Source organism: Lineus longissimus, chromosome 15, assembly GCF_910592395.1.
Source record: "Lineus longissimus chromosome 15, tnLinLong1.2, whole genome shotgun sequence".
Taxonomy (NCBI): Eukaryota; Metazoa; Nemertea; class Pilidiophora; order Heteronemertea; family Lineidae; genus Lineus; species Lineus longissimus.
The window spans coordinates 10239253-10252124 of record NC_088322.1 but is presented as its reverse complement, the minus strand read 5'-3'; the positions used below and the strand labels follow the sequence as shown (position 1 = coordinate 10252124).

The 12872-nt window shown below is 38.3% G+C and overlaps 1 protein-coding gene across 1 annotated transcript in view; it reads right to left on the bottom strand.

Moving 5' to 3' along the window:
• The window catches only part of LOC135499475 (titin-like), a 176300-nt gene that overhangs the window by 41127 nt on the left and 122301 nt on the right, over positions 1 to 12872 (bottom strand). The window contains exons 98-101 of the mRNA XM_064790235.1: positions 12470 to 12805; positions 11762 to 12174; positions 6224 to 6241; positions 3060 to 3338 (exon numbers count right to left, since the gene is read on the bottom strand). Of these exons, the coding sequence (XP_064646305.1) occupies positions 3060 to 3338; positions 6224 to 6241; positions 11762 to 12174; positions 12470 to 12805 (1046 nt within the window). The remainder of the gene's footprint in view (positions 1 to 3059; positions 3339 to 6223; positions 6242 to 11761; positions 12175 to 12469; positions 12806 to 12872) is intronic.

Sequence of the window (12872 nt, the reverse complement as noted above, 5' to 3'; positions counted from 1 at the left end):
CCATCTCAGAGATAAGGAATGTATCAAGCTATGACGAACTCTAACAATACCTGTGTCATGAATGTCTACGATTGATCAATAGGTTTTCAGAGAATACCTGCATTTCATGGGGGTTCTCCCCAGCAGGCCCGTATCAAGAATTTTGTTCTGGGGAAGGGGCAATCAATGCCCACCTTACTCAGATATTATAGTGGTGGGATCATGAATGGAACATATCAATATCGTTATCAGGAAATACTTTGATAGGAGTTATCTATTACAGAGGCACAAATCAAGACTTCTATACCATGAGGGCAGTCCATTGTGCTTTTGCCAGTGACTAGAGACACACTCCACAAGTTAGTTGAGTGTCCTTAGGATGCAGATCAGGATCCTAGGTCTACATGCTAAGGACACTCTGCTAACAGGTAGAATATTACATCAGCATCAGAGGCGGACCAGCCAAACCCATAACTTGTTTTGTGTTAGAAATTGAAATGCACAGTTGATCTGTAGAACAATATATCAATCTTACACTAGAAAAATTCTAAGGTATGAGTTTCTCTCCATCATACATGTCAGACTAAAACGGACAAGACACACAAGACAGGTATGAATGCCTATCCAACGTCCTTTGGGACGCCCTGTAAACAAACTTGTGAGTTTGTCCCCAAAACATATTAACAAACTTATCGAGACACAAGTATGAATGCCAATAAGAGCCCTCCTCCTTGAAACGATATCTAGGCCAGATGGGGACAATGACAATTTTCATCCTATGCCTTGTTTGTCAAGGAGAAAGTTAGATCAATATTTGAGGACAAATTCTAATGTCGTTACAGGTGGAGAGACTCCTGGTGACCTGCCCACACAATTGGAGCGATCTGATAGGAAGTCACACCTTACCTATCAAGTAATACATAATTATGTCTCTTTGATAGTAAATTACTTAGCCTCTAGTTAAATGTAGTTCATGTAAGATAAGATTATGAGTGAAGAGGGGATCTGCTAAAAGCTTTGAGACCGTCCCACACAATTTGAGTTGTCTGATAGGAAGTAATGTCCAACCCAACAAGTAATACATTTAACGTTTTGATAATAAGTTACTCAGTCTACAGTTTTTGGTAGTTTGCGTTGGATTGAGACTGCAGAGAAGATCTGGTAAAGGCCTTGCGGCCCTCCCACACAAATCGAGTTTTCTGATATGAAGTCATAGCAAATCTTTTTGATAGTAAGCTACAGTTTAATGTAGTTTGTGTAAGATTGAGAGTGCAAAAAAGATCTCAAAAGATGCACTGTATAAGGACTTATGCCAGGAACACACAGAGGTTGGGATAAATTATGGACATTTATATCATTCTTTAAACATCACTGATGCCGTCAGAGATGATTGGCTGAAGTGTTTCTGCATGTACTATTTTGAAGAGTGGGGTAATTTTCATAAACTTAATAGTACTTGATAGTCCTTTTTTTAGTGGGCTCATTCTCTTTGAAGTGGGTTGAGAGATTACTAAATGTCAGAAAGTTAAATAGGTTACTGATATTTATCCTTATTCTTGATGCCGATATTGATATCTGATCAAGTGTTATAGCATGCACTTGCAGGACGTTGCCTTGACGTACACAGACAAGAGAAACCAGTTGATAGTGACAAGCACTTTAATAGAGACCCTGGTCAGTGAAAAACGCCTTTTTCAGACCAAGCTCCAACAATGATGTGGCCTGGGAACTTGACCAACAAAACCTGCCACAAGAAGTCACCACAGCAAGGAAACATTATTGTGAAATATATCAAAAATATGTTTTCGGCAAGAATAAAGCATCTATCAAATGCAACGAACAGCCGATTCCTGAGTCTGCAGTACATCAAAGTCAATCAACTCTCTGTTATGTACTCAGCCCACTCAAGACATCTGCTAGGCCCTCAAAACGCAGTGGAGCCCTTGACTCATCGATTTCATGAGTTTGCGAGTCAATTATATACATGGCATACTCACATAACAAATAGAGTTTAAAATTATATTGAAAAGTCAATACCGTGATTGATTTTGGTGTTTTCTTGGGATATATTAGAAACAAAGCGTCATTAGATCAATGTTCAAAACCTTTATTGGTTCCAGTTGCCACAGATGTCCTGTTAATATGAAAGAGTATTCTCGGGCGGCTGAGGCATTCTATATTTTTGCTTCAAAGTTTCTTTGTCACATCTCAGGCAAAACATTTCTCACTGCGATTGACATTACTGACAGTTTCATAATAACAAATTCTGATCACAAATTTCAAGAGATATAACAGTTCTTACTGGCTCCAAGCCGACGATTAAAAATCCAAAGCAATAAACATCAAAGTACCTTTAGTTTATTTAAGGTTGGTATGGTTGGTTTGACCCCAATGTCAACAACATCACCAAATACTTGTTGCAGCTGAGTAAGGTCAGGGAAGAAAAGAATAAAACCCTTAGGGCCGTTGGAGAAGATTGCTCAAGTGTTTAAGAATGTATTATTTTGAAGGGTATGGTAATTTTCATAAACTTGATAGTACCTGTTTCCAACCAATAAAGGAGGAAGAGCCTGTATTAAATACCATGATTTCACATAACACATTGCTTTACAGTTCTAGACTTTAAATAGGTATGCCATTCGTGTTAATTGTATTTATTCATGGCACATGAAAATAGAAATATGCAGTGCCAGAGTGTAGTTATGTTGCATTCAAATTCACAGACACATGGTAGCTGTAGTTTGTATATCTGTCTGCACAAGGGAGTGGTTGAAATGTAGAAATTTTCGAAATGGAGTTTAATTTTTTCAAATTTTTGGAAAAAACGAAGTAGGCCTTGAAGTTGAGAGCTCCATCACCACTAATATGATGACAGTTACCGAATTCCTTTGTAGATCAAGTCACTGACCTACATCCAAAGGTACACACTTACCTAAAATCTTTGTTTTTTCAGTTTCTGATGCATCCAAGAAGTGCCCACAATACATAATCAGATACCTAAATTTAAATTATCTTAGTGCTGGCCCTGCAGTTTTTCCTACCATAATAACTCTTAAAACAAATCGAAAAAAGAATCGTACCTTCGATGACTTCCACGGTAAAGGAGTCCTTGCCAAGTGGGTTTTCCACAACCAGGATAAAGTTGGTGAAGTCATCCTTCTTCAAATCCTTGACAGTGATGGTCGCAGTCGTCGTTGTGGACTCCATCACAAACTTCTTACTCGGCTTCAGGAACGGTTTGCGCTTCTTCACCCAGTTGATAGAGGGCGTCGGTGTACCCTTGATGGTGCATGTGATTGTAATCTCTGTGCCTTTCTCGGCGTACACTTTCTTGGGGCCGTCAACGACCTTTGCGGGTTCTGAATAGGAAGGTCGAGGTCACGATACAGAGACTGGACATAGCAGACCAAAACTGGAGTACAGCTGACACATTTCGTCACAGGATGTAAAATAACTTGATTTTGCATGGATTGGTCCTGATTAGATATGACAAGTTCTTGGCCTGGTTGTTAGAAAGCATATTGTTAACTTTCGTTTTCTGTACCTCAGTGTACATATAACAGCATGCCAACATGCTGTATAAGCTAACATGCTTTCTAACAACCTGGCACTGATGTTTTTATTGAAATGAAATCATTTTGATATGACTTCTGCAAAATATCATTGAAAGTAAGACCCATACAAAAAAGTTATAATACGTCGCAGAGGAAAAGATTTTGCACATTGGTCACAGCTGAAAGATAACTGGTGCAATTGAGACTGTTCAGTGCTGTGCTTTGAGAGTGGCAGCAGAGGGACAAAATATGGGTCAAAATCTAAAATTTCTGGGAGAGAACGAAATAGTGTTTGTTGGAGATGAAACAAAAGGTAGAAGTGTTGTGTTGTGCTGTGTGACCAATCATGACGCTTTTAGCAAATGGAGACACTTTTAGCAAATGGTGACACTTTCAGCAAAGTGCAAACAAATTTCTCACACAAATTTGACCAACTTTTTACTCCTTCAAAATGCCAAATAATCTACATGAACATATAACTGCTACTGTGCAGGGTAAAACTGAATGGGTGCATGAACTATCGGAGGTAAAATGTAAGGAACCAATTCACGAAACGTTCACTACACCTAGGAACTTTAGGATGGTACTACATGATCTGCATACATGTATGTGATTTCTGAGGAAGGTTGTGGAAGAAGCCACCTGGAGGAGCCACGAAGGTAAAATGAAGATTAATTCCAGTCAAAGGTGTCATCCACAGGCCAAATGATGCATCTCATTTTGAACCCTAACGTCTGAAAACAGCTACACCATTGGTATGCTCTGTACTAGTGAAGTATGAAGATGGAAGTCAATGTGATTATACCTGACCCAAGCTGTCTTCATTCGAAAGTTTTTTGAAGTGATGTAAAGTGAGATAGGTGAAGAAGGACACCAACAAAGTACATAGATATTTTCATTACAGCCCACCACCAATGCGTTCCAAGATGATGCCACTCAATGAATTCATCACCATACTACTGATCCATTAACCATAAAGATGCATCTCCAGCCAATACAATTCTAGGTGACAAACTGGTGAAAGATATTTCGAGATTTCAAAACATGCAAATGAGATGCGCTATCGGACTTAAAACCTATGAGGAGAGAAGCTGCAGGCAATGAGATGTCAGTCACAGTATTCAGGGTAGTTCATGAATGTGCTTCTGACTTCCATGAATGTTATATGTTAACAGATAAGAGCAACATCAACCCTTGATCTGAACCAACATGCAGACACCACAAAGGCATGATCCAGACAACCGAAAAGTGAGAGTTACTCTCAAACATGCACAAAGAAACTGGCACCAATGATGAACGACTGGAAGCTTACCAGAGCTCCTTTGGGAGTTTTCATAGCCTTTTATCAAAATGCCACCAGAACTTTATCTGAGGAATGTTGACCAACATTAAGATTAAACATGATTTGGGAAGCCACAGAGTTTAAAGAGGAAGAAGAAGAACAGAGGTCACAAAATAGGCAAGGAGAGGTAACAAAGAACATGAGATGTTGTGGAACTTTCTCTGAGGAAAGTTGACCAACACAAGATAAACTTTGATTTGGGAAGCCACAGAGTTTACAGAGGAAGACGAAGAACGGAGGTCACAATATAGGCAAGGAGAAGAAACAAAGAACATGAGATGTTGTGGAACTTTATCTGAAGGAAGTTGACCAACATTAAGATTAAACATGGTCTGGGAGTGACAGAGTTTACAGAGGAAGACGAAGGTCACAACGTTGGCAAAGAGTGGTAACAACAAACAGAGAGAACAGTTCAGCAAATTTCTTCACAGAGAAAGTTTGAAGGAGCAATTGAACAGACAACATTGAGAGATTTTTAGTCAGAAATGTTGTGAATAAATGAATTGTGAGTAAATAGATGAGGCAGAGTTTGTTTGCTATATATGCTATGCCAGTGGTGACTGGCGAAGCCGGTGGTCCAACTGATATGTATGGGGAGTGCATGAAGCATACAACAGGATTTGGCTACAGTGGAAAGGAGTGCTGTTGAATGAGTGCAAAGACTGGAGTGCGGTAATAAAAGCTTCGGAGTTGATGTATATTGTAAGGAAAATGAAAATAAAGGTAAACTAGGGTTTCATTTAACCGGATGAAGGAGGAGTCTTTGGAAATACTGATGGCTGCCAGTAGTGTAAAGTAACACAATTTCTGTGGCAAAACCAAAACAGGGGTGCATCTACTAATGTACACATCGTCAAGCAGTTGTTAGAATGTTTGTGTACTTTTTCTAATGTGCATCTTCAAAACCCCACTTTCAGGAACAAATGCCAACCATCAGTATCTCGTATGAATACTCCCTTAAAGCCAATCAGTGCTTAACTAAGATTTATTACACTTCACAAACACCAACCATCAAGGCTACAAAAGTGCACATTTTAACAGCTTCTAAAAATCACTTTCCAATATAATTCTTACTTTAGCACTGTTTGACTTCAAAAATCTGAAACTATTCCTTAACAAGGGTATGCTGTAAACTCAGACAGGAGCAGACACTACACTTTGAAGGTGGCAGCAAATTGGATTGACTTAACTATTACCAATTAGTTAGTGCTGCCACGTAGAAAGTTCGAACAGCCCCTGACCAATTTTACAGTAACATCATCAACATTCATAGCAATATAATGTAACAAGACTCTACAATGTTTTGAACAAGAAGACATATAGCGTGCCAATGCTAGAAGCTACCTACCACCTCCTTCAATCTCATCTGAAATATTGATGTTACATCATATAACATGTTTGACTCAAACTCCTTGTCGTGGTATTTAACTTTGCTGTTGCCGGTTAAAAGTCCCAAACCCAAGCAAAAGGTGGCTTGTCAATCTCACTCTGTGAGCTCCAGAGAGGAGAAACTTCCACACTTTCGCTGAATGGGTAATAGTTGTCTTAAAGTGATGCAGGGGTAGGAGTTTGATAAGAGGCTCAGGGTGGTTTCATAACTTTTGGTCTTGTCAATCTTCTCCAAATAAGTCCAGGGACAGGGCGATCTCTCAGAGCCTTGTGTCAAGATGGGTAGTAGTATGAATATATATGTATCCTTCTAGAGGCAAGTTGAGCACAGCATACAGTCCAAATCACAGTAAATCTATAAGTTCAAGATGAAAGTCATCTAACTATTAGAGTGTCACCAAGTTAAGCGAGAATGTGCAGAAAATTAAAAATCCCTTCAAGACTTCAGCAAACATGGCTTTGTCAAGCAAATATATGATCGCATTCTTTCTCGAGTTGGTCTTGATCAAATTCATGAACTTAAGTATGCCTTTGCCTTGTGTAGTTGACGGCATGTAGATCAAGGGTCTAGAAGTGACACCACTTGTATCCCGGCTCGGGATATTTTTAGGCTAAGTCATATCTTCCCACAGTAAACTTGTATCAGGTCATGGGCAGTTCTCAATTAAGATGAGATTCTTAGTCAGTTGATTCTCCAGGGTGAGGACACAGTGATGCTGGAGTGTTGCACAGCCAGAGTCGTTACAACTGCTCAGAATGGAAGTCTTAAAAGTCCATTCGGAGTTTTAGAGGGATTCTATCAAAGTCATGATGGTGAAGATGGTCTCCATATTCAAGGCAATACAACCCAGAACATCATATCAGAAGCTGTCCTATACTTGGTGGTCATGAAAATAAGGAACAGTGGAGTGCTGCTGTGCTGGGATCGGACAGATAAAAAGTGGAGGTTGGGACAGCTAATAAAAAGAAGCAAATAGTGACCACATAATAGTGGAATAACTCCAGTTGAATAACTCCAGTGGAATAACTCCAGTTGAATAACTCTGTAACATGCAGTTTACACATGTTCACTAAGAACAGATTCCACACCAAGGCCCAGTTGTTCAGGACAAGTTTGGTCCCTAACGCTGGCTTTGACTTAACATGGCATTAAGTTTAAAGGCTTAACTGAAGGAGATGATGCTATAATAAAAGTTATTGCCAACATTAGAGACAAAATTTGTTTCCGACAGGCCCAGTGTTGCTGAAGACGTCCATGTATACTTCTTCGTCCAGTTGCAAAGGTTGAACTTTTGACCAAGGTTGGGTAGCTCAATTGAAAGCAAACCTTAAAGCAACGAGGGGCTCAAATTGCTTTTACAAATGAGACACCATATAAATGACTGTGTAGCATCTATGACACATCCAGCCCTTTTCAAATTTTAAAGTTGAACATGGTTAACTGTCAGTTGAGCTACCCGATCGTTTTTGATCCGGCAGTCCTTCAATCCAATGTCAGCTGATCTGGGTCCTCGATCACTCTTGCAATATCGACCACAATATATGGGGGTCTGAGAATGATACAGCAGCTTGCATCTTTTTTGAATCCATCCAGTTAGTGATGTTAATGTAACACCCTCTATCTCACTCCATGCAAACAAAAATCAAGCAAATGTACGCACAGGCTCTGGAAAGCATTAGTTTTGTGAAAAGCTGAGGAAAATTAAAGTTCAGTCGGATGAAACTTGCCATACTAATGACAGTTCCTCCAAACTTATCGTTAGAACAACCGTTTTTCAATCTGACACAATCGTCAATGAAAATTTCAAATTTTTCTCTCAAAAATTTGTAGCATTGGGTTAACAGTGCTGACTCTATGCTTTTTATATTTTCAGTGCAGGGTTATAGGAATAGATATAGCATTTCTGTACAATTTTTACAAATTCCACCACACTAATATTGTTGTATTTCAATAGCATTTGGAAAGACATTCAACGGATTTTATCAAACCAAAGTAAATGCATCCAAAACAGGTCAGGATGTGTTGTATCCTTAGAACAAATAAGGGCTTTAGGTTTTTTAGTATGGTAAAGAAATATTAAACATCACCAAAATAAAATTATAATCAACTAAACTTTCTTTTAAAAAGTTACAATCAAAATGTTTTTTGAAGATATTTTTAAACACTTTCCAGAACCAGTGCTGTTTTATAAACAAAAACAGCAAAACAAAACAATGTCAAACATCTTTCCTTTATTAAATGAAGCAACAGTTACACCAAGCGTGCAACAAAATCATAAGCAGGCAGGGTTAGGACGAGGGCCAAAGATTCAATAAAACCTTTAAGATCGGTGGAAAGTTTTCCCCTCATTTTGGACCTTCACCTTGGCAAGGGTTAAGGTCACCATGAGTAATATAGCCAAGGTTACTGAGATTGCTACGGATGCGCAAAGGTCACTGAGATGACTTTGGCCAAGGTCACTCAATTTGATAAAGGGCATTTCTTGTACATACTTTTTGAAGGTCACTCAATGACTTTAGTTCACTCAATGACCTTGGGCAAGTGGTACTCAAAGACCACATATGGTAAAGTTAAGAATGACCAAGGTCACACCAATCACATTTGCTGAAACAGATCAAGTAAACAACTCACACGAGGTGAAATCGTTCACTTCGGGCGATGGGAAAAATTAAAGGTTCTCCACGAAGATGAAGAACAGATCTATTACAGTACCTACATGACACATCTAAAGTTGTTTAGAACTCAAGAGTACTTTTCTAATATCAGATGTTGACCTATGCACGTAGAGAAAAGATTTCAAATTGAAGAGAAATCCATAACTTTTAAAGACAAGATATTCTTGGCATGTCCCAATTCATTTTTTACAAATGGAGTATTTGTTTATAAAAAGTAGGACAGTTCAATGATGAAGTGCCATTTTTATATAAAATATGACCTATTTATAGATACATAGTATATTTTCTACATCCAAATATCTATTTTCCTGTTTTCTACATAATTACACAATGCTTTTTTATCTAGCACACCATTGGCACATTCTGCAAGACATGATTTGCATATGGCATATGAATGGCTGATTCAAAAGGTTCATCAGCCAGTCATTTAGTGATTGGCTAGCAGTATAACATGATTAATCAACAGCCAATCATCTGGCAGGATTGGCACCTCACATTTTGATTGGTTTTTAAGTTGACCAATCAAGGACTTAGCATAAAATGCTCGCCATCGATTGGCTGACTACAGCTTGGGTATATCATAATTTTGATATAATATTTGATTCACATTTATTTTTAAGTATTTGAAATATCATTATTTCTCTCTAAAATATAGATTAATAACTGTGATATTGATGAAACGATTGATACAAATTTATACATGTACACTAGAATATTAAGCCACTGATATGTTATCTATATTTAATCCGTCGCAAGTAATATATAAACATTTCATTATAATGACTACCTTTTTGTTGTATGATACAAAACTCCTCTGGTTTAACCAGCAAACTTTTTCAAGCCTACCGCCGTATTTACAAATTCCCCCCAAACTTTTACTGCTTTAAAAGCAATCACTTTCTGCCAGAACGTATAAAAATATAAAAAACAAAAAATACAAATTGACTTATGGTTATTTTTGTCAATCAATTTAACACTATTCATTATAATTTGGATATCTCTTTAGACGTCCTTATTGGTGCCAAAATAAGCAGTGAAGCATGGAACTAGAAGAAGCAATCTTGTCTATAATGTATACCTGTATCTTTCCAGCAAAGTATATATGATCACATCTGAAGTAAACTTACTTCAATTTGACTAGATCGGTTATTTTCAAAATCAAGATACATAATTTCCTGCCACAAAACGTATGAGACATGAAAAAGTCAATCGATCAAACACTTACAATGTAATTTCATTCAATAAGTGTCTCATACTTTTTTCTCCCAAAACATAAGTCTTTCAAAAGACTTATGTTAATGGTTTGGCATCTTAAAGTGCCTCAATGAAGCATAGGCAATGCAATAGATTCCATTTTTCACATTTCAGATTAAATTTGATGCTCAGCAGTAATTTGCAAGAATTATCATAAATTGCAAAAGCAAATTGTACTGACTTTCTGATCCAATTTTCAGTATTCTTGGAGGGCATCACTGACCATCTGAGGAACATACAGTCATCAAATTCTATCTTTTGACACTAAGACTATAATAGCCAGACAAAAGTAAAATATTCATTACGGACTATTTTTGCGTTATTTGTCATGAAACCAATCCCACACTTTACATTAGTCACACATTAAGCAAGAAAATTTCAAATCTGAATGCCAATGCCATCTTGCAGAGTATCAAGGTTTGTAAATAGCTTGTTTTAGGGGCCATTTTACTGAACCTTGAGATGTTATTCAGCCCCAGGATGTGGCAGTTCAGTCAATTAAACCATATTTTTCTTCAGGACAGAGTTTCTCTACAAGATGACACAGTTGGAATTGGCAATACGAGTGAAACAAAAAAGGCCCCATGCTTTCATTTTCAACACAACCAGGGTTAATAATCATTCATAATTCGTAAAAATAACTTATTAGCTCACTGCACAACATTCGTACATGTTGGCGAGTTGAAGTTTTTTTAAGGATTCTAAAGACTTCTAACCTCTAAGACTTCCTACTGTAACATGCCATAATACTACAAAGTTTTTACACAACTTTATCATTCTAGAGCTCTAACTGCCAAAACTGCCAATCAGTGGTCAGTAAACATGATACCCAAACACTAGTTTTTGATTTGATAATGGAAAATAAGGTTTATTTGGAAAGGGTACGAGGAAGCAGAAGTTGGATAAAAAGGTAAAATTTCATAAAAAGGCAAAAATTAAATAAAACGTAGCCATTAGTACAAAGAAAACAGTTGAAAAAAAGAGAGATTTGTTTACAAAAGTTGGACCGAGTCTCAGTTTTCTTTACTAGAGTCTTGAGCAGTTTGGCAGTGAAGGGCTAGAGAAACAGAATAAAGCATGCAGAATGCAGGTGCCGGGATATGGAATATAAAGCAGGGTGGGACACTGCTCGAGACTAGGATTCATAGCAAAAGCCATTTCTTATCTTTCATCAAATGATTTGTCACTTTTGTTTCTTTTTATAAAGGTCATACTGAATAGCGTCCTTTTTAATTTTCACAAAGCTTTTCACAGCGTCTAAAATTTGACTGATATTTACTATAACTTCAGTTAAAAGGTGCACAACCTGGGAAGGAGAAAGAGCTTAAGCTAAAGCAAGCTTTTATAGATCTATTACTTTAATCAGCTTTCACTTATTATTAGCTTTTACTACTGTCTGTATTAAAGTCAATAATTTTTAAAAAATTTCAACAAATTAGACTTGACTTGCGTATTGAATCCAAAACGTCTCTCTAGCAATGCCCAACTCACAATTCAATGATTAACACAGCAACTAAAGGTCAAACGATGGAAAAAAAAGACACATGCATACAACAGGATCACAGACCTTGAACACGGAGCGTGGCAGACGTCGTGGCTTCCCCAACCGAATTGGTCGCTTTGCAAATATACGTTTCGGCATCCTCACAAACAGTATTGGGAATGTCCAACACACAAGTGTCTTCCTTTTGTGTTATCACGTACTTCTCACTAGGTTCGAGTTTGATTTCCGACTTGTACCATGACACAGTTGGGTCCGGTACACCGGTAACTTCACACTCGAAGTGTACGGTAGTGTTCTGTTTTGTTTCAATGTCTTTGAGCTTTTTCGTAAATGTTGGTGGTTCATTAATGAGGACCTCACAGGAGGTCTTCGCGATGCCGATTTCATTGACGGCCTTCACGGTGTAGTCGCCCTCATCGTCTGCGGTCGAGTTGGTGATGGTCAGACGGATAGTACCATCTTCTAAGTAGTCGAACCTGCAAGGTAATGGGTGGAAACATGATATTCTATGTGGAGTAGAACCTCTCTATTAAGGCCAATCTATCACTCGGTTTAAAATGTCTAAGGACGTCAGCTGATTTAATACCTCGACCATCTCACTTGCAGTCTATTGGGTTTAAATTTCTGGTTATTAGGTGATGTGTTAACAAGCCGACACGTTGAGTCCTATCAAAGTCACACAAAATGACAAGAAAGATCTACAATTAACTAAACTGATCCGCCAAATTTCAGATTCTGGGTTCAGCGCGTAAAAACAATACCCCAACTTACCTCATTCTCTTATCCTGCTTGATCTCCTTCCCGTCCTTGAGCCACGTTATCTGCGGCCGTGGCGATCCAGTCACCAGACATTCCAGCGTTATCGTGGAACCAATCGTCGCATCCACATCTGTCAACTTCTTTTTGAACTCCGGTGACTCGCCAGCGGGTAGAACAATCAGTTCCGCAGTCATGGAGACCTCGCCAGATGGGTTTTTGGCTTTGACGGTGTATTCCGCATCATCGTCGATGGTGATGTCAACGATGAGGAGTGAGACAGTTCGACGGTCATCACTGACGGTGATTTTGTAGTGGGGACTTTCTTTGATGATTTTGCCGTTCAGGTACCTGAAGTGAAGAGACAATGTGACACCTTTGTAACCAATAACAGCTATGAATAATGCATGCGCTAGTT